General features: G+C 37.9%; 1 protein-coding gene across 1 annotated transcript in view; it reads right to left on the bottom strand.

The window, feature by feature from the left end:
- Positions 1–4,262: 4,262 nt before the first annotated feature.
- ROBO1 (roundabout, axon guidance receptor, homolog 1 (Drosophila)) overlaps positions 4,263–24,703 on the bottom strand; it is a 147,069-nt gene continuing 126,628 nt past the window's right edge. Inside the window, exons 23-27 of the mRNA XM_011932798.1 lie at positions 24,272–24,678; positions 21,309–21,461; positions 13,847–14,155; positions 7,216–7,412; positions 4,263–5,959 (exon numbers count right to left, since the gene is read on the bottom strand). Coding sequence (XP_011788188.1) covers positions 5,945–5,959; positions 7,216–7,412; positions 13,847–14,155; positions 21,309–21,461; positions 24,272–24,678 — 1,081 coding nt within the window. The 3' untranslated portion in view covers positions 4,263–5,944. The remainder of the gene's footprint in view (positions 5,960–7,215; positions 7,413–13,846; positions 14,156–21,308; positions 21,462–24,271; positions 24,679–24,703) is intronic.

The raw sequence follows: 24,703 nt of genomic DNA, 5'->3' as shown, positions 1-24,703 counted from the left end.
TTGGGCAACTCAAGCTTCTGTAACAAAGTCCCATAGACAGGGTGGCTTGTAAACAAGAGAAATTTATTTCTCACAGTTTCGGAAGCTGGAAGTCCAAGATCACGGCACTAGCACAGCTGACTTCTGGTGATAGCCCTCTTCTGGGCTGCAGACTGCTGGCATTTCCTTGTTTCATTGCAGGAAGAAGAAAGAGCTCTCTAGGGTTGCTTTTGTTGTTTGTTGTTTTTGTTTTGTAAGAAAACTAATCCTATTCAGGAAGGCTCCACCATCAAAACCTAATTACCTCCCAAAGGCCTCACCTCCTAAAACCATCACATTGGGGGTTAGAATTTTAACATATGAATTCAGGGAGGACATAAACATTCAGTCCCCAACAGTACCCAATCTCTGTAAATATAATGAGTCCAATATAAGGCAATGGGATTGTATACATGTTAAAGTACTTTTTAATGTAGTAGTTCATTGAATTTCAAAGCTTCATGTGTCACTGTGAAATGCTACCAATTTTTGTCATGATGTAATATCTGGATAGTTTTGCAAAACACATAAATTGGTTACATGCTCAACTTTGCTTGAAACTTTTTTTCATGTTATTTTGAGGAATTTTGTAATTTTACCTGCTTTCAATAACATTGTATATGTGTGTGTGCATATATGTGTGTGTTGGAAGGCACAACTTGAATTACTGTGGATATTTTACTTTCTGTGGTACTGTAAACCTTGTTGCTTTGTCAGAAAATGCATAACTGTGGTTATTCCTCTAAGTATTCAAGGCACATCTCACTGGTGTTTCTCTATGCTTTTTTGCTTTTGTTTTGTTTCAATGCTAATACTGTAAAAAATTTCAAAATATGTTAAATGTCAATTACATTCAACACCTATAGTATCAGCAATTGACAACTGGTAAAAACTCCACCAATGTGAAAGTAATTCGAACACCTATAACTAACTTCATATGTGTACATTATGAAGGAAAATTTATCTTAAATCTGAGAAATAGTAAACTAATGATTGTTGATTTTTGTTACCATGCCAAAACATTTTCCAATAATCCTGCCAGCAATAGATGCCTTTGAGGCTTTGCTAGGGCCAAAATTCCCTTTGAGCTCAGACTCGCCTCATCTTGGCACCTTCCCATCTCAACTACCTACCATGTGCATGTCTTCTTTCTGCCTTAGGGTCACCCGTTCCCACCTGGTCTGCTCTCTAGTACTGGGAAGTGAAATCCCCGCCCCGCCTGCAACCTGCAGCGAATGGGGAACAGTTTTGGGCTCCCGTCCTTCAGTGAAAAGGTCTGCTAGGCATTCTGTATGCTTCTGGGAAGAGCCGGTAGAATGGGAGAGTCCCTGGTAGAGGCACCTTCACCTACTTTGAAGGATCTATACTGACTTTTACTCCCCTCACACTCCTACTTCCTGGGATTATATCCCAAGTAAACTGTTTGCATCCACGTCTTTGTCCAGGCTCTGCTGCTGGGGAAACATGAGCAAGAGTACGTCACTGTTGGACCTTTATCTGATTCTCCTAAGTGAATGTAAATTGCCAAGGTATATTTTTGACAGATAATTTGCAAATGATAAAGGTGGCCGACTTTAGACTTCCTGCAGTCTTGAAGGTTGATGGTTATTTAACCTAAAGAAAAAGATAGATGTTATGATTTTCTAGCCCAGTAAAAATTAGTATCATGTTTGTATTGCCCTGTAGAAAGTTTACTAACTAGGCTGGGTGCGGTGGCTCACGCTTGTAATCTCAGCACTTTGGGAGGCTGAGGTGGGCGGATTACCTGAGGTCAGGAGTTCAAGACCAGCCAGGCCAACATGGTGAAACCCCATCTCTACTAAAAATACAAAAATTAGCCAGGCGTGGTGGCAGCACCTGTAATCCCAGCTGCTCAGAAGCCAGAGGCAGGAGAATGGCGTGAACCCTGGAAGCGGAACTTGCAGTGAGCCGAGATGGCGCCACTCACTCCAGCCTGGGCCACAGAGCCAGACTCTGTCTCAAAAAAAAAAAGAAAGAATGAACGTTTACTAACTCAGCAATCATATTGAAGTTTCTTTCACAGCTGCCATTCGACTGCTCTTTGTCTTTCTGCTGTTTACCTTATTATTGAGGTAAACAAAAATGTGATGCATGCTCTCTCTTTCTTTGAGACTTATGTTTTTTAACAGTGAGCAATGAAAAGGTAAAAGTGATTGTGAGACACTAACGACTACAAGATTCATTTCAGTTTCAGCTGTACTACAGTGTTCAGTTTCAGCTGTACTACAGTAAAACTTATCTTTGAGCTGTTGGGGCAGTAGCTACCAAACTATTTGTAACATAGACAGGATTGTCTCCAAAATGCAAATTATTAGGCTCTTTTCTTCAAAAATGCGTAAGTTGCTCTCACACCCCCTCCCTCAACAGACACACAGTCCAAATGCAGCAAGCAGTTTAGGGGCCATTGTAGTATCTTGTGAGACCCCAAGGAAGTCCCAAGTCCTTAGAGCTCCAGCGTGGCACAGAAGAGCATATGGAACTCTCATTCCTTACTCCTTACCCCCACCCTACATTGAAGGACTTAGAAGTATCAGGAGAGGATCAATGGATAATAAGAGGCATTAAGGTTGGGAGAAGAGGATACAGAGTAAGGGTCTGACAAATGAAGATCATTTAAGGAAACTTGGACAACAGCAATCCCCAAAGCCCCCTGCTTCCTGACCACCCACACTTTCTCCACGTGGGGACAGTCTTTGAAATTCAGATGTCACCCTGTGCAAAGGGAAAGAAGAAAATCCAGACTATATATGTAATAATCAAAAGAGCCAGGTATGGTCAACTTCACTTGGAATTAAGATTATATTTTCTGCCACTAGGCAGAATAGCAGCCCAACATAAACACCAAGTTTAATTGTTGAAAACTCAAGTAACATGTCTGTACCCGCGAATTGTGAAATACGTGCTGCAAACACCACGTCACCACCCACTGCGTGGCCCTCGGATTCAAGAGCAACAAAACAAACAAAAACACCACAAATTTATTCCACAATTGGGAATTTCACAGTGAATTTTACTCACCGGAAAGGAAACCGCCCTCATCCTGGTACCACACTTATTCTTTGACTTTCACGCAAATACTTAGAAACAAACTAGGTATGAAAAGCGGGCATTGCATGTGTCATGAATTTCAGTCCGTACATATAACAATATCTTGTATCATTTGTGGAGTTTACAGAGTCCGTATCATACACATTAACTCACTAAATCATGACAACAGCTCCATGAGGTAGGTATTATCGAATTTCCAGGTGAAGTACCTGAGACTTAGAGGTTAAGTAACATCTCCAAGGAAACACAGCTGTGACAAAACTGTGACTCAAACCCAGGTCCTCTGATACACAGAATCAGTGTGTATGATCACATATTATAAATAGAAAGAGAGACTAACTTATTTATCATCAACCCACCAAGGGAAAGAGAGAAATTAGGTCATTACACATGTCCCTCTAATATTTCCTTGAAGTAGCTTTTAGAAACTGACTTCTTGACCTGTGGACCTGTGGATCTTTAAGTAGATGCTGGTGATTACTTCATTTTTATAAAATTAAATTTCAAATTACAGCCCCTTTGTTCAGTGTTTTCCCTCATATTTTCAAATTCTGATAAACACAAACTGGAGGTAGAAGAGCAGTATATATGTGAAAGGGAAAAAGCCTACACCAGATTCTGTTGCTCTTGGAACTTCCAGGACTTGGTGCCCATATTGTTCATCTAAAGTTGAATACTTCAATACACTAACTTTAATAATGTGCAACCTAATATATGATAGGTATTGTTAAAATTTTACATGAATTTGTAACAAGAAAGCAGATAATTACTGATAAGCATTTCGGATTTATATAATTTTCTTGCTGACAGAACATAGGTGGCTCAGACTTTAAAATCACATTTATCTAGTTGAATCCCAATTATTTTAGAAATAAGATTAACTGATATTCAGATACACATATATAAACAAAAATAATACACACTTAATATTAAAGACTTAGTCTCTGATCCAATTATTAACTTCTAGGTCTTGACTGATCTTACATTTTTAATTTCAGAGGAGTTAGGTAAAATTTTAGCTTACAGTAAAGCCTGGTTATTCATACAACTAATTGAGAATTTTCACTTATCTGATAATACAGGGGTGAAATGTTAAGACAGAACGACTTTGTGATTAAATGGAGTAAATTTGATCAGCACACAATGAAAAAAGAAATCAACACAAGAAAGAAAGATGTATTTGAGAACATTTTTAATAAATAATGTGACAAAATTACTTTTCTGATTATTGGATTTTCAGTATGCAAAATTATGGCTAAAAATAAGAGGCTTCTTACATGAACATAATGAAAACATTAATCATACGGATTGTTCCCTTAGTACTGCGTGCCCTTTCTAGGGAGCTTTTTCAAATTATCTAAATGGACACGTTCCGTTTTGGCGGACACCAGCCATGGTTTGTGGTTCAGTTTCGTTGGGCTTTGTTTTCTACTGGGGTCAGACCTGATACCTGTCTGTGAATAAAAGTACATTTTTCTTCTTCAAATAGCACCAATTATAAAATCAATGATATTCATAAAATGACAAAAAAGGATCATAGAAATCTACTAGTCAGAGGGCATTATCTGGCAATTGAAAGCACGTAATGCCTCTATTAGAGATTTGAAGGAAATCTTGTAAGTTTCGATATTGGCCACAACAAACTTAAACCTCTTTTTTTCTTGAAGTCCAGGAAAAGTAAGAACCATTTGGTTCATGGCCCACAATAAAGTATGCACGTTACTTCACCATCTGTCATCATTCAAATATTCCAAATACAAACATAGAGCATTAACAAAACAGGTTAAAAACGCTTCTCAACATTTTTTTTCAATAAGACAAAAAAGGTTAATAGTTACAATGGTTTACAAATAAAGTTTAGTGATTGTGCTTTTAAAACCAAAAAAAAAAAAAAAAAGAGAGAGACAGAGAGAGAAAGAGATTAAAAACAGTGCATTACAAAAAAAAAAAATCAAACTTCCTTAAGTGGCACTTCTGAAAGTTGAACTGACACTACCAGAAGAAATTTAGGCCAGTTAAGATAGGGATGTTCTTACTCAATTGGTCATTAAAAACATCCACTTGTTTGTAATACGTATTTATAATTGCTTTCTGATTGAAAAATAGAACAAGGTTTTGCTAGGTTTACTTATGACAATGACTAGACAACCAGAGATCCAACTGGCTTAGCCCTACTTATCCAAAAGTACATTTCCAATAAGAATATACTTCAATGATTGAAATGAAGACAAAATAAAATACCACCAGGGTTTGCAAAGAGGATATATTTACAATGTTTCTACCCCATTCAAATTGTTTGTGGTTCTGCATTTGCTATATTTTTAGTTTTTTCCAGCAAAGGGTAGTATGAAAAACTGATTTTCAAATCATGTTAAAATGAAATATGTTTTAATTTGCATTAGCAGTTGGCTATAGAAAGATTATACTTTGAGAGCCCTTGGCATGAGGTTGAATATCAACTTTGTATCTTTGATCAATATCTTGCTATAAATTAGCTTGGCATAAAAGCAGTGCAATGCCATATCTCAGGGGCAAAATGCAAAAGAACAGTTTTGTTCCCTCTTGCTGGCTGATGACTGAAGCAAGAAGTCAAAGCACTTTCCCTGCTGGAAGTCAGGTGTAATGGTTTGCTCCAACAGCGTAGGGAAGAGGAAGGCTCTTTGTAGGGTTAGGGATCAAACAACAACAATAAAAACCCAATAAAGTTTTTAAAATGGTACCCCAATAAGAGGAATAAAAACGACAATTTGTACACTCTGATTGCACTGAACATTTTATCTGGCGTCATGTGTCATCTGACAGGAGGCATCTTGAGTGATAATTTTCACATTAGATCTCATAAGCCTCTTGCTTGTCTTCAGCTTTCAGTTTCCTGTAAGAGATATGTGATTGTCACATTTGAAAATCAATCTTAAGAGGACTATCTTATATTTATTTATATGCATTTATTACTATTATAACTTAATGTGTTTTTCCATGTATTCATTGGCCTATGTTGGAAAGTGCTCATGTCAACTAATTCACTCATCAGCCTTAGTTGGTCTTCACAGCAAATTCAACAAGTACCAAACTGGGTTCTGCACAGCGCCTCGGTGTTGTGTGGTGGGACACAGGGCTCTGAGAAGAGGGAAGGAATGTATTGAGTTATCTACTCCCCTCAGCCCCAACTCAACATTACAGCTCTGCTTTTGTTGGTTTTAAGTACTGGAGTTAACAGTAATGACATTCTGCTGCCCCAGAAGGCTACTTCTATTTTAAAATAAACCAAAACTTGAAAAAAACTTCTCTGTTTGCAGGAGGAAAGTCTTTCTCATTCTAAACCTCAAAATCAAAATACATTGAGCTTTATAGAACTTTCAGTTAGACATAATGGCTTATACATTTTCAGCTTCTATTATAAAAAGTTATCATTTGACACAGATTTGTCATCTACTTGAGTTTAAATATATTAATTAAAAAATTGTCCTCAACTTATCTTGTATTAAATTGAGAAAATACAATCTTTGAATGGGTCGGGGGAGAATTTATGATACGGCTTGCTGCCAACTCTATCTTGTATCGCTATCTGTCAGGCCTAACAAGAGAGTACATTTGACTTAAGAAGTTTCCTCCAACTGGGGAGGTCAGTGTCACGGACTGGGCATACTGGGGAGGTCAGTGTCACGGACTAGGCACACACTTCCAGAAGTGTGAAGGTGAAGGATAGTCCGTCAGACCGGTCGCATTACCCTAGTGATGGCTATGGCAACTTCCTCACTCCCATCATGTAACTCTGTCATCCTACTGGGTTTTTATAAGCCTGCTACAATGCTATAAATTATAATATCTCTAGATCAATAGCTCTTATTTCTTAACAATATGTTTGCCTTATGTATTTCTTATCTGAAAATCTGCAAATGAAGATAAACCCTAGATAAACAAATAAACTGCAATTAACATTTAAAACTTTGGAACACATTTCAAGAAAATTCTCAAATTCTCAGAACTTCAGTTTCTGCCATCATAGACATCAGAGCACTGAAGAGTTTGTGATAAAACAGTAACGTTTCTGTACACTGGTGAAGGCTCCTAACTACATAAAACAACTACAGTCTAACATCGGTAAACTGGGGAAAAAATTATAGATACCTCTAATTCTTCATTATTATCTTCTCCTCTTTCATATCCTCCAAGTACCTGCATTTCTGCAATATTTCTTCGACCTACATTTGCTTGTTCTCTTTGTCTGCTTCCTGATCCTCTCGATGACATTGAGCTTGAGGAACTGGGATCTCTGGGATTATTTGATGTTGGAAAAGTAGGTCTACAATAAGGTAGAATATCCTCTGTGTAATGAAATATAATAAATGCAGGTGAACACCATCATACACTTTCAGTGTACATTGTATCACTCCTGTCTACCTGTAATTCTGAATAAGGAAGCATCAGTGATTTAAAGTATAAATGAGGACACTCTATACGCATAATGAATAATGCAGCATAGTGTCTTGAAAATGAAAAGTATAAGCCTTGCTGTTTTCCTATTAGTAGTCAGGGATTTGGACTGATTCCACTCATAAGCTCTTGTCCGTCTCAAACTCACTAGAGACCAATATCATTAAAAGAGGTAAACCAAACCTGGAGTCAGATTTGGCTTCCAATTCTGTCATTCACTATACGATCTCAGATTATTTTAGGCTTTAGTTTCTACTTTTCCAAAAAAAGTGATGATAGTATATATACCTAGAGGGTTTCCTAGTGTTGATATGAAAACAGATGAAATAATAAAATATCTATGTAGCTTATAAAATGTTATAAGGAATTGGTAAAAAAAAAATCAAGCCCAGTCTCCTAGAAATACCAAACAGAGCCAAGCCTGGGTTCACTCCACAGACACCAAAATATCAACCTCCATGTCAATGTCCTATTTACATTGTGGAACTCTGAATCTTAGAAGCCTGCTATTGTTACTAACTTCAATAAGCAAGTCACTCCAATTAATTTCTGTCTCCGGAATTTCTACCTCCTTACTGCTTGAAATTTGGTGCTTCTCCTACTGATGCATCCTCCAGCTGCTCACTTGTCTCCAAAGTCTGCCAACTCTGCCTTTTGGACGACAAACACATAAATACCTAACTCTTTGGCATGCTCTTGCCCACCTCCCCCAAATGCTTCCTCTACTATTCACATTGCCTGAATGAAGCCTGATTTCCCCTGAAGTTTCCCCTGACGTTCTCTGTAGTGGAAGGGTAAGGAGGAAGGCTTGCCTCTAGCTCACCATCACCAGTTCCACATCACTGCTCCTCTATCCTTGAACAAAAATATCCCCACTTCTGAGGCCCAAGCCATCGTTTTCTGAAGCCAGTATAGTCCTCTTTGATAATGCCTTGTTCTTTCCATTCTACTCATCACAACTTCCACTCCTAAACCACAGTGCTGACACACAGGAGTGTCACCATCCATGAGGATGACTGTTTCCGCAGCTTCTCTTCACAGCACTTGATGCCGTGTGACCGTCATCCTCTGTCTCTGTTTCATCAATGGCTTTCTCTCTACTGACTTTCGTTTTCTCACACTACAATATGATAAAATCTCTCTCTTGCTAAAAAGTTTCCCCTTAAGACTCTGCTTTCTATGAAATCAACACCTTTCTTTCCTCACCACTCAGCCAAGCTTCTTGAAAAGCAATTTGGATTCAATATTGATAGTCACAATTCCCATTCACTCTGCATCCCACTGAAATCCATTTATGCCTACATCACTACTATGAAACTGAGAAAATTGGTAATGCCAACCGTGTTTCCAGCCTTGTGTCCCTGGACCTCTTACTGCTCTCAATCAATGCAAATATTATTATTCTCTCAGCTGCTAGTTTTCCTTCCTCCCTGGTCAATCGTCTGTAGCTCTTTTTATGAAGTGCCACTGATATGCTGATGCTCTACAGGTTTCTACTTTCAGTCTAATGTATATAATTCATATATATGTATGATATATATGAAAGTTCTATTATACATTATACATACATGTATAATTATACATTATACATATATGTATGTGTATCATTCATGTGTGTGTGCATGTGTGTGTGTGTGTATATATATGAATGATATAGTTTGGATATTTGTCCCTACCCAAATCTCATGTTGAATTGTAATCCCCAGTGTTGGAGGTGGGGACAGGTGGGAGATGTCTGGCTCATGGAGGCAGATCCCTCATGCATCGCTTGTGCCATCCCCTTGATGACAGATGAGCTCTCGCTCTGAGTTCACACAAGATCTGGTGGTTTAAAAGTATGTGGCACCTCCGTCCCACTCTCTCTCTCTCTCGCTCCTGCTTTCACCATGTGATGTGCCTACTCTGCCTTCATCTTCCGCCATGATTCTAAGTTTTCTGAGGTCTCCTCAGAAGCCAAGTGGATGTCAACACCATGTTTCCTAGAAAGACTGCAGAACACTTAGCCAATTAAATCTCTTTCTCTTATAAATTACCCAGTCTCAGGCTTTTCTTTATAGAAATGCAAGAATGGCTTAATACTATATATATAGTTTTTCCTCTACTGACCCTAGGTGATTTTGCCCAGTCTCACAGATTAAAACCCTTTTTCCAAACTATAACTGTCATAAGGAGAGGTATTTTGTCTGCTTTGTGTGCTGATATACTTTCACCTTGACCTATAACAGGTCATTAATAAACTGTTTTCCATTATTTTCATCATGCTGAATCATTATATTTTTAATGCCTAAACTACGCCCCAAACCTTAGGCTCCTACAGGCAACCCAGCTGAACCCCTACTCTTGCATGTTACTCAAACTCAACCTGTTGAACGCTGACCTCACAATGCTCACTCCCTTAAATGTCTTCCTTTGCTATATTGTCGAAGACACTGAATGACATCACACTAATCATTAAGATATGCAAGACAGAAAATGAAATTATTATAGATTCTTCCCTTTCAACAACCTTTCCATACATCTTAAGTGTATCATTTCCACATAGTCCGACATACAACAAGTAAGGTTGATTCTGACTCTAAAAAGTTTCTTGACTTTTCCGAGTCACCCATCCTTGCTCCTATAGCATGGTTTATATTTTCTGCATTTCTTGTCTGGGGGTTGTACACATCTTCAAACATCCTTGAGCTATTCCTCTCTAAACTGTCTTCGCTCAGCCACTTTACTCTCATAAAATCTATAGGCTCTTTATGACTTAAGCCTTCATGTACCTCAAGAGCTTCATCTCTGACCACTTTTATTATGTAGTAGTACTGAATTTCTTACAGTTTCCTCAATAGACCTTCAAGCTTTTTATGCACATTATCCACCTAAATAAATCCTCTTTTCTTATAAAAGCTAAATTCCACCCATTCTTAAACACTCAGTTTATATCTCATTTCTGCCAGGAAAGATCAAGAGATCTTTCCTAACAGTCTCTCACAGTCCTGAGTGAATTCTCTCTCTTCTGGACTCTCAAGTATCATGGCACTATGAAGGTTATACTGAATACAACAATATCTATGAATGTATACATTATCTGTCCCTCTCTCCCTGACTACAAGCCCCTTGAAGTCAAGGTTTATGCTTATACATAAATCTCAGGATTTAGTACAATGCTTAATAACACAGTAGGTGTTTGATATATATAGAAATAAATTGAACTAATGGAGGCAAATGTCAGCAAAATGATCAGACATTCAAGTCCAAAAGACCACTCTCCTTAATGAAAAATAATCATTCATTATACACATAAATCAGGGTGCCTCTTTCACTATAAACAATGTAAACTGAAATATGAAGGTGAAAATTACAGCAATGCATACAAACGATCATTTAATGGCATATATAGATAGGGTTATGATTCAAATAAAAATTTGGAAAAGCAGAGCATGTTAAATAACTCATCAGTGTACCTCAGTGATTTCCATGATTCCCTGGGTTCCTTGTTTCTAGACTAATGGTCTAGTCTTAGTTCTTTCATTAGAAATATTTTTATAGCAGAAAGGACAACTTACTAAATTTCTGAAGATTGATTTTTAAAAATTTAATCTCTGTTTTCTAAATCTGCATACAAGATATTTCTAGGTTTACAAAATTTCCTTCTGAAGAAGAATCTCACCTACTTTTTAATTTTAAAAAATATTTATTTATTTATTTATTTTCTGAGACAGAGTCTTGCTCTGTCGCCCAGACCTGGAGTGCAATGGTGCGATCTTGGCTCACTGTAACCTCCTCCTCCCAGGTTCCGGCAATTCTCCTGCCTCAGCCTCCCGAGTAGCTGGGATTACAGGTGCACATGACCGCACCCTGCTAATTTTTTTATTTTTAGTAGAGATGGGGTTTCACCATGTTGGCCAGGCTGGTCTCCAACTCCTGACCTTGTGATCCACCCACCTTGGCCTCCCAAAGTGCTGGGATTTCAGGCGTGAGCCACTGCGCCCAGCCAAGTTTTAATGAAGCCTTCCTACAAGCAGGAATCGCTCCACACTTTCTAGCCAGATACAAACCTTGCAATTTACATCATCACATTCTATTTATGAATCGCTATTTGGAGGCGAGTCACACTGAGTCAAAAGTTCAGAGCCAGATCAACTTTGGGTTAACTGAGAAAAATAAGTAAGTTTTTCAAACTTTGGATTGCGGTGATATCATCAAGGACTTTGTGGACACACAATAGAGGCATGAGTCTGAGATGCACAGCTTTATCTGTCGCCTTGCTTCTGAGTCTATGCCTGGATTAGGAGTTCAGGCTACAGTCACAGAACAAAGAGAAACTGCCCTCCATGTTGAAAAGAAGTTAGCTAATGGCCAGACGTCCATAATAAATACAACAATATGCTGAGGTCAGATCTTACCACAACATATCTACTAAAATACAGCAGTTAAGTCCCCCAGTTAAGCCCCCTGTAGGTTTTTAAGCTTCATTTCCCCATCACTCTTTGCTGATATCCTCAACTAATAATCTTCCATTTCTTGGTTTCTTCTCTTTAGTCTGTAATAATGTTCAAATGCACTATCCTAAAACATTTCCAGTGATTTGGCCTTTCTGTCAAACCCTATCCCAAGATTTCCTCCTCATCCCAAACTTCCAAAAAGAGCTTACGTGTGCTGATCACCTCCCTTCCAAAATTTCCATTCACTTTCCAACCCCATACAGCCTGGCTTTTATTCTGACCCGCAAACAACATATTGCAAGATCCCTTTTACCCTCGCTTGGGTTTACATTCAACTTTCACCACTGTGGTATTTTATATACCTTCCTGTCTGAAAATGTCCCACTTCATTCTTTATAGGACACTATTTTCGATGGCTTGGATACCTTGATTATTAAATCTCTGGGTCAGACAATCTGTTTCCTTAAGAGGATGTTGATTATCTACCTAGTCTCTAATATGATCATCCTTGACTAGTGGTGTGTTGGAGCAGGCCCAATGTTTCACAATACCTGATTATATTCATCTCTTCCTACCTCCGCATTCAGTGACTTGAAATTGGCAATTCTGAGAGTATTCACACAACAGAAGCAAGCAAATGGCTACAAATTAGGGTCTGCTTTTGTTTTCTCCTGGACAGTTGACTGATAAATAGTTACCGGCATTATCTCTGCTGAAATTCAAGCTTTGTTATTCCCATAATTATCACCTGTGTGCTGTGGGTTCTAAAATCCACTCTGTCCTCACAATCTTTCTCCTCATCTTTAAACCCAGTTCTCTAAATTTTTATTGTGATTTTCACTGTGTTATTGTCAGCATTTTAATCCATTCAAAACTGCAATAATTTTCCCCATGAAATTTAACATTTTCCCTGTTCTTTATTTTATTTTTTTTACATTGGTTAATACGATCATGTTCCACTGGTCATTCAGGGCCACCCACTCAACCTACCAATACTTCTTTTGTTTACTCTATTATCTCAACTCACCTTTCAACATTCAGTGAGCCACCAAGTCCTCCTGGGCCTCTCTCTGAAGTGCCTGTACAGGCTGATCCTTCCTGTTCTTCTGAGCTATTTTAATTCAGTGCTTTCATATTTTATACTTGAGTGTTACTGTAATGTTTCTGACACCCTCATCTACCAGTTTCCAGTCTTCCTCCACTATACAGTGCTGCCAGTTATTTTTCTAAAACACATATCTGATTATGTCATTTCTCACTCAAACTCCTTGTTGGCTCACAACTGCCCTTGTCGTAAATCTCAGCCCCTCAGAATAGTGTCCCTGGCCTTTGCAACTGGGCCTAACTACCTTTCTAGTTTTATTTTTCACCCAGGCTACAGAGCAGTTGTGCGATCTCAGCTGGCCGCAGTCTTGACCTTCCAGGTGCAAGTCTTCCTCCCACCTCAGCCTCCTGGGTAGCTAGGACTACAGGCATGTGCCACCATGTCCAGCTAATTGTTGTGTTTTTTTGTGGAGATGGTCTCTGGCCCCAAACATTCAATTCTCCAGCCAAACTGGAAACCATTGTTCACCAAACATTTACTTTCATACATTCATGTTCTTTTCTCAACCTGTTTCTTTTCCCTGCTATCCCTTCTCCCTCTTTAACCTGTTGAAATCATGCTTTCCTTTAAAATGTAACTCAATTGGCACCTCTCCAGGAAGGCCTTGTATAAAGTCATATACTGGAGTGAATTGTATTAAATTAAAGTTATTCGAGTACATGCCTATGTCCTCCATTGGAAAGCAAATTTCTTAATCTTACCACTTTTCGTATGGCCGCATAGAGCCTAACTGTATGCCTTGCAAACACTCAATCTGTATTTATTTGCTGCTTGATTGGATGACTACCTTGGATGAGATGAGTCTTTGCTGGTGGAAGGTCGCGTTTTGCTGCCTTGTTTCCACGTCCTTTTCCGTCATTTGGCTGTTCCTGTGCTTCTCTGGGATCACCTGGATTTGTTCTCATGTCAACAACTTGTCTTCCATCCAATACTTCTCTCCCCTTGTAACTGCTTCCTTTTCTATCTGACGATCTTTCTGTTCTTGCATCTATAGAAGGGAGTTTTGGCACCACGACAGGTCGTACTTCCAGCTGTGTCTTGGATTGGACAGTAGGTGACTTTATAGCAGGTGGTGGCACAGGAGGCGGCGGAAGATCTAAAAAGAAACATTAAAAATACTGCTGCAAAAGTCTGCTACTTATGAAACCATCACACACTTGGATTATCATTGGAGTCACATTCACCTATGAGATACTATATCTTAAATGAACTAGAATACTTGAAGGTAACCAAGGAAAAAGACCCCAAATTTTATTTTTTATTTATGTTTGTTTATTTATTTATTTAGAGACAGGGTCTTACTCTGTCATTCAGGCTACAGTGCAGTTGCACAGTGTCAGCTCGCTGCAGCCTCGACCTCCTAGGTACAAGCAATTCTCCCATCTCAGCCTCTGAGTAGCTAGGACTCTAGGTATGCACCACACACCTGGCTAATTTTTGTGTTTTTTGTAGAGATGGGGTTTTGCCATGTTGCCCAGGCTGGTCTCTCACTCCTGGACTCAAGTGATCTGCCCACCCTGGCTTCCTAAAGTGCTGGAACTACAGGTGTGAGCCACTGCACCCGGCCAAGACCAACAACTTTAATGTACTCTTGTTATCTAGCACAGAACTCCTGAATGACAAAGTTGGGACTTAATGACGTCTGCTCCTGGGATAGCTAACAGCGGGTATGTGTACTGTAACTTTCTCTCTTCGAAGTGTGGGAGAGCTTACTAATTGATTTCAGTAGAACACTGCTAGTACCAGGTGCTTGCCTTTGCTCCTTCAGGCAATCACTTCAAATTGATTGAGGTTGGTACTTGAGTTGAGACCTATTTGCCTTCTCTAATCTAGCCTAAATCTCTTCTCATTTTGTAGAGAAGGAAGCTCAAACTTGTAGACCTTAAGCTACCCTGCAATCTCAAAGCTAGATATAATCGGAACCAGGACTCATCAATGGTTTAGTGTTCTTTATATTACTATATTCAATTGCATGTTTATAGTATACTATTCATTGATGGACTCTCACCATTTTATGTACCCAGAGGTTTTAAACCAGATAATCACTGGTATAAATATAGGTTAATTTGATCTACACATACACACACACACACACACACACACACACAGTTATTTCTAGTTGTAGTTACATATTAAGTAATACATATTACATATAATGTAACTTATATAATTTAATTTCTTCCTTTTTTTTGAGACAAAGTCTTACTTTGTTGCCGAGGCTGGAGTGCAGTGGTGTGATCTCGGCTCACTGCAGCCTCTGTCTCCCAATCAAGTGATCTTCGCGCCTCAGCCTCCTGGGTAACTGGGACCACAGGCCTATGCCACCACAAATGATTAACTTTTGTAGTTTTTGTAGTGACAGGGTTTCACCATGTTGCCCAAGCTGGTCTCCTGTGCTCGAGCCATCCACCCATTTTGATCTCCTAAAGTGCTGGGATTATAGCCATGAGCCACCACACCCAGCCTATAATTCAATTTTGTATATCATAGATATACTTAAGAATGAAAGTAGGCATAAAATTTGGTATCTAGAAAGAAAATTTTTAACCAGTGCTATCTTTAAAAATCATTCCTATATATACTCCAGGGAGAAAGGGAATATGTATCCTAATATTATTTGGTAATTTAGTAGAAAAATATGAGTAGATACTAAGTTTTGGTTATTCTGGCTGTAGTGTGGGGAATGTATTAACAAGAAAAGCTTCAATTCAGGAGGTCAAGAGATTATTGTTATTATTATTTTATTTTTTATTTTTATTTTTGAGACAGAGTCTTGCTGTGTTGCCCAGGCTGGAGTGCAGTGGTATGATCTTGGTTCATTGCAACCCCTGCCTCCTGGGTTCAAGCAATTCTTGTGTCTCAGCCTCCCGACTAGCTGGGATTACAGGTACGTGCCATCACACCCAACTTATTTTTGTATTTTAGTAGAGACAGGGTTTCACCAGGTTGGCCAGGATGGTCTCGAACTCCTGACCTCATGATCCGCCTGCCTCAGCCTCCCAAAGTGCTGGGATTACAGGCCTGAGCCACCACACCTGGTCAAGATATTATTATAACTCACATAATTAATGATAGGTGATAAAATGTTATTGGTGGCTGCTCAGATGGAGAGGAAAAGACGTGTTTGAGATTAAGGGAGAAAAATCAATATTATTTCAGGATCAATGAAATACAGTACAGGGGTGGGGGAGGAAGAATCTAAGATGACTTTTAGGATTTTTGTCATAGTTGTCTCGGTGAATGAAAAGCACATCACTGAAGGTATAGAACGCAGCAAAAAGGGAGATGTTTGTGAAGGAAGAGTGTAAGTTCAGTTTTAAAAACGTGAATAGGAGGAGCTTTTGGAGTATCAACATAGAAAGGTACAACAGGTATTTGTAAATAAAATCTGAATTTTAGGAGAGATCAAAACCAGAAATACAGAGATTTTGGAATTATCAGCATAGCTATGTTTTTAAGTATTGTCTTTAGAAATGGTAACGTTTTCATGTTTGTAGACTACTGTCTAGAATAAACTAAAACATTCATAAAACATCTATTACATGCTTGGTATTATAAAATCACCCTTAAGATTTTAAATTTAAAAATACAAATTTACATGGTAAAAAATTCAGTAGGAGTTTAAACTTGAAAGAACAACCTCGGTACCTCCCCACCTCCACTTCTAATTTCCAGGATTGACTATGCAGAGGTAATGGGTTTGAAAGGTTTTCTATAGATCATTTCTGAAGTTATTTATAAAGCAGGGCTGTCTAGTCTCATCACTGCAGGGAGCACCGTTCACATCAAGGACTATAGAAAATGGCCGCACCTGGGATGACCCAGAGTGCCTGTCTACCCGTTCACATGTGGCGGCCAGATAACAAGGACCACACACACAGAGACAGCCTTTCTTCTTTACCTTCCCTCGATTCTACTTATTATTAAAGATAACCAAAAAGAGAGAGTTAGAAAACAGGCTGTATCAAGTAGCCTAAAGCCAAGGGACCCAAGGCAGAATGATTTTAAATTCAGACTGAGCCTGGGATTGGCAATACAGGGAAAAAGGTCTAATTCAGAACACACCATGAAAAAGACAGAGTGAGTGACCACAGGCTCATTTCTGCACTATCTGCTTGCGATAAACTTAAATTGGATTGCAAACACAGATTATCAGGAAGCCGATGACTGCCACTTTCATCAAATCATAAAATGTCTGGGCCTTTAAGATATCAAAGCTGATGACTACCACGATCTTAACGTCGCACAAAGTCTTGGGAATATACGACTCATGAGACAAAATCTGTTACTAGATGTTCTAGATAGGTGTTATTTATAACACAAGTTAAAAAGAGAAGAGAACCTGATGACAATTTAAAGAATTCTAACTTCCTATATGTATTTGTCACTGTATCTAATGACAATTAGAGAGGGAAATGTTGACAGGTTTGATTTCTTATACAGATTGCCAAATAAATTCTTTCTTAGGTATTATAAAATATCACCAAGCAGGGATATCCCTGCTTACGAGGCCAGGGATTATTACAGTACAAATAATTCTATATTCCACATAGTGATATGTAGTGCTTTCACCCAATTTGTACCATGAGTAGTACAAATTGGATTTCACAAATGGGATTATGGACTTGTTTTGTATGTGTGTGTGTGTGTGAACTTTATGTAATCGTATAAACACTCATTCTTTCTACAAGACTTTCCAAATAACAGTATAATGCATGTAAAGTAACATAGAAGAACATGTGCATTCAGACAAGTCTGCCAACATTAACTTGCTATAGAGATCTAGCACTCTACTTACTTAACTGCTTCAAGTCTTCAGACCTTGTAATTAATGATAAATCAAGTCAAAATAACATTATTCCAAAGAGGGTGGTGAATTTATAATTTATGAAAAGTAGGAATGGAGAAATAATGTAGATTTCATTTTTAAATCAACTATGTAAATGCATTAGAAAGGTTGAAGAGAGGGGGTGGAAAGAATCTATTAGAAGGTCCTAGAAATGCACTTATTCCTGGCTTTTACTTATTAAGACTCTGGCTAATAAATATTCATGTATCCTAATCCTACCCTTTATCTCCATTAAACTTGTAAGAGGCAAATATGAAATAAATAAATCATTAGATACTGCCTGTCAGCGTGACTGTAGCATGCAATACTTTCCTTTGCACTGAGTTCTCCGAGTGCTTACGAGGCCTGGGGTTTGACCACAGAGCAAGTTTTGGCCACACTGCCAGGTGTTAGGGGCTGGTGCACGGTTATGGGCTGAGTTGTGCCCCCTTAAAATTCAAATTGTGAAGTCCTAACCCCCAGTACCTCAGAATGTGACTGTATTTGGAGTCTTTAAAGAGGTAATGAAGGTAAAATGAGGTCACTAGGGTAGGTCCTAATCCATTATAACTGGTGTCACTAAAGGAGGAGATTAGGACAGACACACACGGGAGAAAGATCAGATGAAGACACGGGGAGATGACGGCCATCTCCCAGCCAAGGAGAGAGGCCTCAGAAGAAACCATTCCTGCTGACACCTTGGTCTAAATTTCTGGCTTCCAGAAGTGTGAAGAAATAAATTTCTGTTTTTTAAGCTACCTAGTCTTCGGTACTTTGCTATGGTGGCCCGCGCAAACTAATACAAGAATTAACTGAGAAGGATCATCACAAATTACTCTTTATCAGCTCAGACATGGCCACTCTTCATCTTCCTTTATATAGTTTTTAAAGACCCTACGAAGGAACGTCATAATCTGAACAAAATTAACAAAGTAAAGATGCTACAAAATTAATACTGATAAACCATATTCTGAACAATAGTCACCTAAATGTATTGACAATAATCAAACTCATTCATCATAGTCCATACATTTTGCTCACTAAAAAGAAAAAATACCCCACAAAATTCTTCATGTCTTACTAATATGTCCGATTCACATTTTAACAATGGGTAGCTCTTTAAAGTCTTTCTTCCTCTCCCTTCTCTTTTTTAATAAATTGTACCGATTGTGTCTGCATTAAGCTTCTTCATGAATTGGTCTACGACTATTTTTCCAAAAATGCAGTGTAGTAATTTGGGAACATAATTTCTGAAACAGTGGCTTTTGTCTCTGTGTCATAACCACTGCCATCAGAATGTGTACATTTCTCTTATTTAGTGCATTAACAAGTATCTGCATTATATGACTTCAATTAATCAATATGCATGATGGGATATGTATATAATAAGACACAGCATTGTTATTTTGTGTTTTTTTTTTACCCAACAGTAAGCACACAGCATAAAATTCAAGACTTGCTATAGTAAACATAACTTGAAGGATAGTTATCAAAATATTGAAAGAAAGTGAATGCTGTACTAGCTTTAGTCATTTCTCCATTTTATCTATTTTTGTGACTCAGAGAAAATAATTATTGGCTTTTATATTGCAGTATGCACTATGATAATTTTGCATAATCACTTTTGTGAAATGAGCAATTAGAAATCCAAATAAACATTTCAGATTAACTTTTGGCTTTACAAATATTTCAATATACATCTTTGGTATTTCTGAAATTAATTTAAAAAATAACTTGGAGGCATCATCATTCAATTTAATAGTTATTATTCAGGGATTAGTTAGAATTATATTTAATTATTAACACTGAAATAAGTACTACAGCACATGGGATAATAAATACAGACAATTTTCAAGCATAGTGTAATTTATAACTGTGATACAATATTTGTTAACTTGGCATGCTTACATTATTGAAAACATTTTCAAAAAGCATCACTCAATGCCAGAGTCCCCTTTGAACAAGTATAAATAAGTGGTAGAAAGATCTACACAAGGCTTTAGGCCAGATTTTCTCCCTTATGTATTCAATTTAGATGTGTTTACATCGAGGCTTGCTGTTTGGTCAGTTTTTCAGTGAGGAGCACTCTCTTCTAGATAATAAAATTTGATAAAACAGCCATAAAACGTGAAAAATGCCATTATAGTAGTCCCATAAATGTAAAATTGCCGGTAGAGTTGGGGGATTTATACCTAGTGTCTGTCCCTTCACAGAGGCAAACATGCAAAAAGCCACTGTAATAATAACCCTTCAAAATCAGATAATATTCTGACAGCTCAGTTTCACTCACAAAAGAGTCCTGGGCAGAAGCCAGGAGGCCCAGGTGCGCTATGTCACGCCAGTATTTAATGTAGTCTAATATCAGATGCTAGTGAGAGAAAATACTCAGAATAAAGTACAGATAATAGCATGGACAGCCACTCATTGCAAAATTACTTGTGCTCATCATGCTGTGAGCTTTGTATTAAATTCTTCTGTCAAGTGGTAGGAATCATAGGGAGAAGTACCTCAGAAAACCTTCCTTGCAACCTTGGATGAGGATCTATAATATTCGGCTTTCATATGATAATGGCAAACGATGCCCTTTTTGAAAAATTGCTGACTGGTAATGAAAGTCCTAATCAGATTTTGTTGCAGAGGACCAGGAGGTGGGGGAACTATGCCTGTAACATAGTTCCTTCCTCCACCCCTTTAGCAAATTTAGCAAACTTGACAAGAGCAGTGAGTCTGAGAGAATTTATCTTACATGAATTTCCAACAAAGCCCGTGGGGTTGTTTTATAAAATGAGAAGGTGGTGGTTTAATAAATGCTGGGCCACCTGAGGCACTTTCATTAAAGGCTTTCTCTAGACAAAATCACACTGTTTGCATTTTCCTCCTGTGCTCCCTCGAGAATGTGAACGCTACCTCTTCAGTGAGAGTGGATACTGTATGTGAAGGCATGAAGATAGACGATTTATCTTTTGGTGCCCCAAATAACTGTTTTTAACACCACTGTCGTTAGAATTAATATTCAAACACATTTATTGTCTTCTATCTGAATGCAAAAATTGTAAAATAAAAAAATGAGGACACTCTGGAGGATTTATCACTACATCTGACAAAGGTTAAACCTACGACATTACTTCAACTGTCAACTTCAACTATAGTGATGTCCATTTGTTTGCAACTATAAAATAACTTCCAAAAACATTAAGGATCTACAAATGGTTTTGTTTTTTAAATAACAAGCTTCTTAGAAAACTGCAAGGAAATGCCAGACAAAATATGTAAGTAGACTGCTTCCATAAGTAATATGAAGCTGATTGTTAATAAATTTTTAATGTAATTTCTAACGTCAGTGAACGCATTTTCTAGCCCTAGAGAGGCAGGGTAAATAGGCGAGAGTCATGGACGTTTTCGTCCGTGTCAATGGACTCACCATCTGTGTAAGCTTCTCTGCGCAGATGTCCTGGCTGCTGTTTTGGTTTCTTGGCTGGTCTGGTTTTCTGCATCACAGCAGCACTCATGTTGCTGTCTGTAGACACAGGGCTTGTGGGCCTAGGGCACTGAGACGCTTGAAAATGTCGACGGCCTAAGGAGAAAAAAAAATAATCCAAGCCAAACTCATCAGTGAATTTTAGTTACAACAGGAACAACAAAAAGAAAACATTAAAACTATAAACAGCCCTAATTTTTCTGAAAAGCAACAAAAAAAGCTTAAACAAACTCTTCTAGCAAATAATAGGCTTGTTGTCACTCTGCTATTTACTGGAGAAAATACCCTAAAAGCATTTTCTGCTTATTTCATTTGTTTTAAACCAGAGTGCTGTTATTCTATAAAGTTCATGGTACCTATTTGTTAAAGGAAAGTATTCCAATTATTTTTGCAATTAGCTTCACTAAAACGTTATACTTAAACCAAAAATAGCAATTAAATTTTTGCATAATATAACCAATGTTTGTTGCTTTTTCAAAAGAAGAGCTAAAGTTCTTAAGAAATTCATGTTCTAAGAAAAATGAACAGTACTAATGGCATTCATATTTTAATTAAACATATATTTATAGTATACCTTGAAGACAGACTCAAGTGTGTTCTCTGCAGGTGGTCTGAAATTGATCTAGCTCACATATTCAGGTCTGCCAAAAATTACTTGCATCCCTTTTCTATCTCTAAATATTTGCAAGTTCTGGATACTTAAGGTGATCCCTCCAAGACTTCCTTTTATTTTTGGTGGTGGAAGAGGTAGAGGTTTGGTTTTGGAGAAACAATAATCCCAGGTACCAGTGGGAATTGAATTTACTAATTAGACACGGCGTATTTCAAAACTCCCACATTCTATGGTGTATTAAATAGATGCTGTATTACAACCGACAACATATTTAATCCATAATGCCCATGGAGATCTGTCGGTCCTATTTTTGACTTTCACTGTTTTGGTTTCTAGAAATTCCAGTCACCAATCCAGAACTTTCTATCATACCACAGGTAACTTCAAGTGGACCTAGACAACATGTCTTTTGGCTACAAACAGCAGCTACATATAGTGAAATCAACACATTTAAAGATGATAACTGAAGCGTCTTCAATGACAGACATTAATGCAGCCAAGTGAGAAGTAATGCGATTGGACATTCATTCACATTAACTTCGAGTCACATGACAAGCACCGTCACTCCCTGAAAAGAACACAGCAATGAGCAGAGGCCAGTGCACGCTTCGTACATTAACATTATGAGCTCAAGGAAAACCAAAAGTGCCACTAAATTACAATGCAATGAAATATTAAATCAAACTCTGTCTAGCTATGATGGAGACTATTACAATTAAAGTTACATATCTCTGAAAACAAAGAATTAGGGCTGAGACTGAACCCATTATTCACTCTATTGTGTAAGGCCATCCACTGCTCACAGACCCTGAGCTATAAGGTCGTTTACAGATGAATTTTCCATGCTATTTCCATGTTTTGTCTATTTAATAAACTGAGATATTTTCTCATGTATTCTCAAAGCAGTGGTTTGAGATGCTTAATTTCACCATTTTTTACAGAAGATTAAAAAATAAGGAGGAAATAAAAGCTATATGTAAAGTTAGATGTTATTTATTTATTAAGAAAGATAATTAGGTCTGCCTAGTTTATTACACTCAGCAGCTACTAGAGGAATAAAAAACAATATTTGATTGAATGACATAAAATATAGGCCTGGCCAAAATAAATATATATTCTACAATAATAAGTTGAGAGATATTTTTCCTGTAACACATTCTTGATAAATAAAATATAGAGATGACTTTACAACGTGATTTACATTTTCTCTGAATATATTCTACCCTGATAAAAAATAATGGCCAATCCAACATCTGAAAAGACCATGGAAAACTACCAATGTGGTAGTTATTAAACTAAGAAAAATAAAACGGTAAAATACCAGTAACCAATTGGTTGCGACGGTCTTTCCCTTCTCCGAAATGTATCTCTTTCTTGCTGATCATTTTTATCTACTATTTAGATTTTCTTGGCTATCAAAAATACAAACACACAAAAATATGTATGGCAATGTATATATTAATTCTACAGAAATGAAAATCATGTGCTAAAAACGTCTTACATTTAAATTCCTTTCTTTCTTGAACTATTTACTTTCTAAACAGGATTGGGAAGAGAAGGAGATAAGTAAAAATAAATTGTAACATAAAGATGAATAAATGGTAATTAAAAATGGGTGACCAGCAATGAAGGGAAAAATATGAAAAGCACTTGGATTAGCTTGCATCCCAATGATTATATTTAAAATGTTTACTGTAATTATGGAACGTTTATGCTTGAAAATGTATGCACATTACATATACCTTCATATCTTCCCAATTAATTTGAGAGGACATGAAGAGAATGGAGATTAAGGATAAAACACCCATTTTCCAGAGGTCAAATTGTTCCACTTGGATATTTATCTATTTCCCCTACCGAATTTTTATTTAAATAAGATAAGAGAACTCTCCCAATAAATTTGATTTTGGTGGCGTTCTACACAAAACAGTATACATTCAAAAAAACAAACTTCATTTAATTGACTGTATAAAGAAATTACATCGATTTGTGTAATATATGTATTTGCTATGGCTATCCCAAAAATGAGGTAGCTTCCTATCACTCATATTATGTAAGACTTATTAAATAAAAATTAAACAAAAGATAATTTAAAAAGCCTTGTCAAGGAAAAGGGAATAATCCAACGAAGTCATATTCTTGGACTGTCATTTCCTTAGGAAACTAAAAAAAAAAACAAACTGTAAGAATAGTTGGTTTTCAAATAGGACATAAGATCACAGGAGAGAACCAGCAACACACATACATACACTGAGTTTTCTTTCCCAGCTTGGTGAAAAGCGTTAGGACTCACCAGCAGCATCCTGCACCTGCCGCCGTGCCACCTTCAGACCAGCATACTCTGCCGCTGCTGCAACTGCCTGAGCAAAGTCAGCGTCGGTGAAAAAGGAGCCGTCCGAAGAACTAACACTGGAGCGCCCACTGGAAATGTTGTCCTCCTCGGAGGCTGAGCCCCAGCCGTTGATCATGGACCCCGTGACAGAGCTCTCCAGGTCCCCAACGCTGGAGGCAGGTGTCTGCTCAAGCCCACGTAACAAAAGCCTTCTGGTCTGCATCTTGGCTACTTCCATGTCGGCTTCGTCTTCCTCCTCTTCTGGTGCATCCGTATCCATATCTGAGACCAGGGGTCCTGAAATGTAGCCATAGGTGTGGGGAGGGGAAACCGGCCGTGGGGGTGGAGGAGGACTCACAGGCTGCCGTCTGTGTGAAGATGAAGAAATAGGTC

This window comes from Colobus angolensis, unplaced genomic scaffold (genome assembly GCF_000951035.1).
Source record: "Colobus angolensis palliatus isolate OR3802 unplaced genomic scaffold, Cang.pa_1.0 Scaffold98, whole genome shotgun sequence".
NCBI classification, from domain to species: domain Eukaryota; kingdom Metazoa; phylum Chordata; class Mammalia; order Primates; family Cercopithecidae; genus Colobus; species Colobus angolensis.
This window is presented reverse-complemented; position numbering and strand designations above follow the sequence as displayed.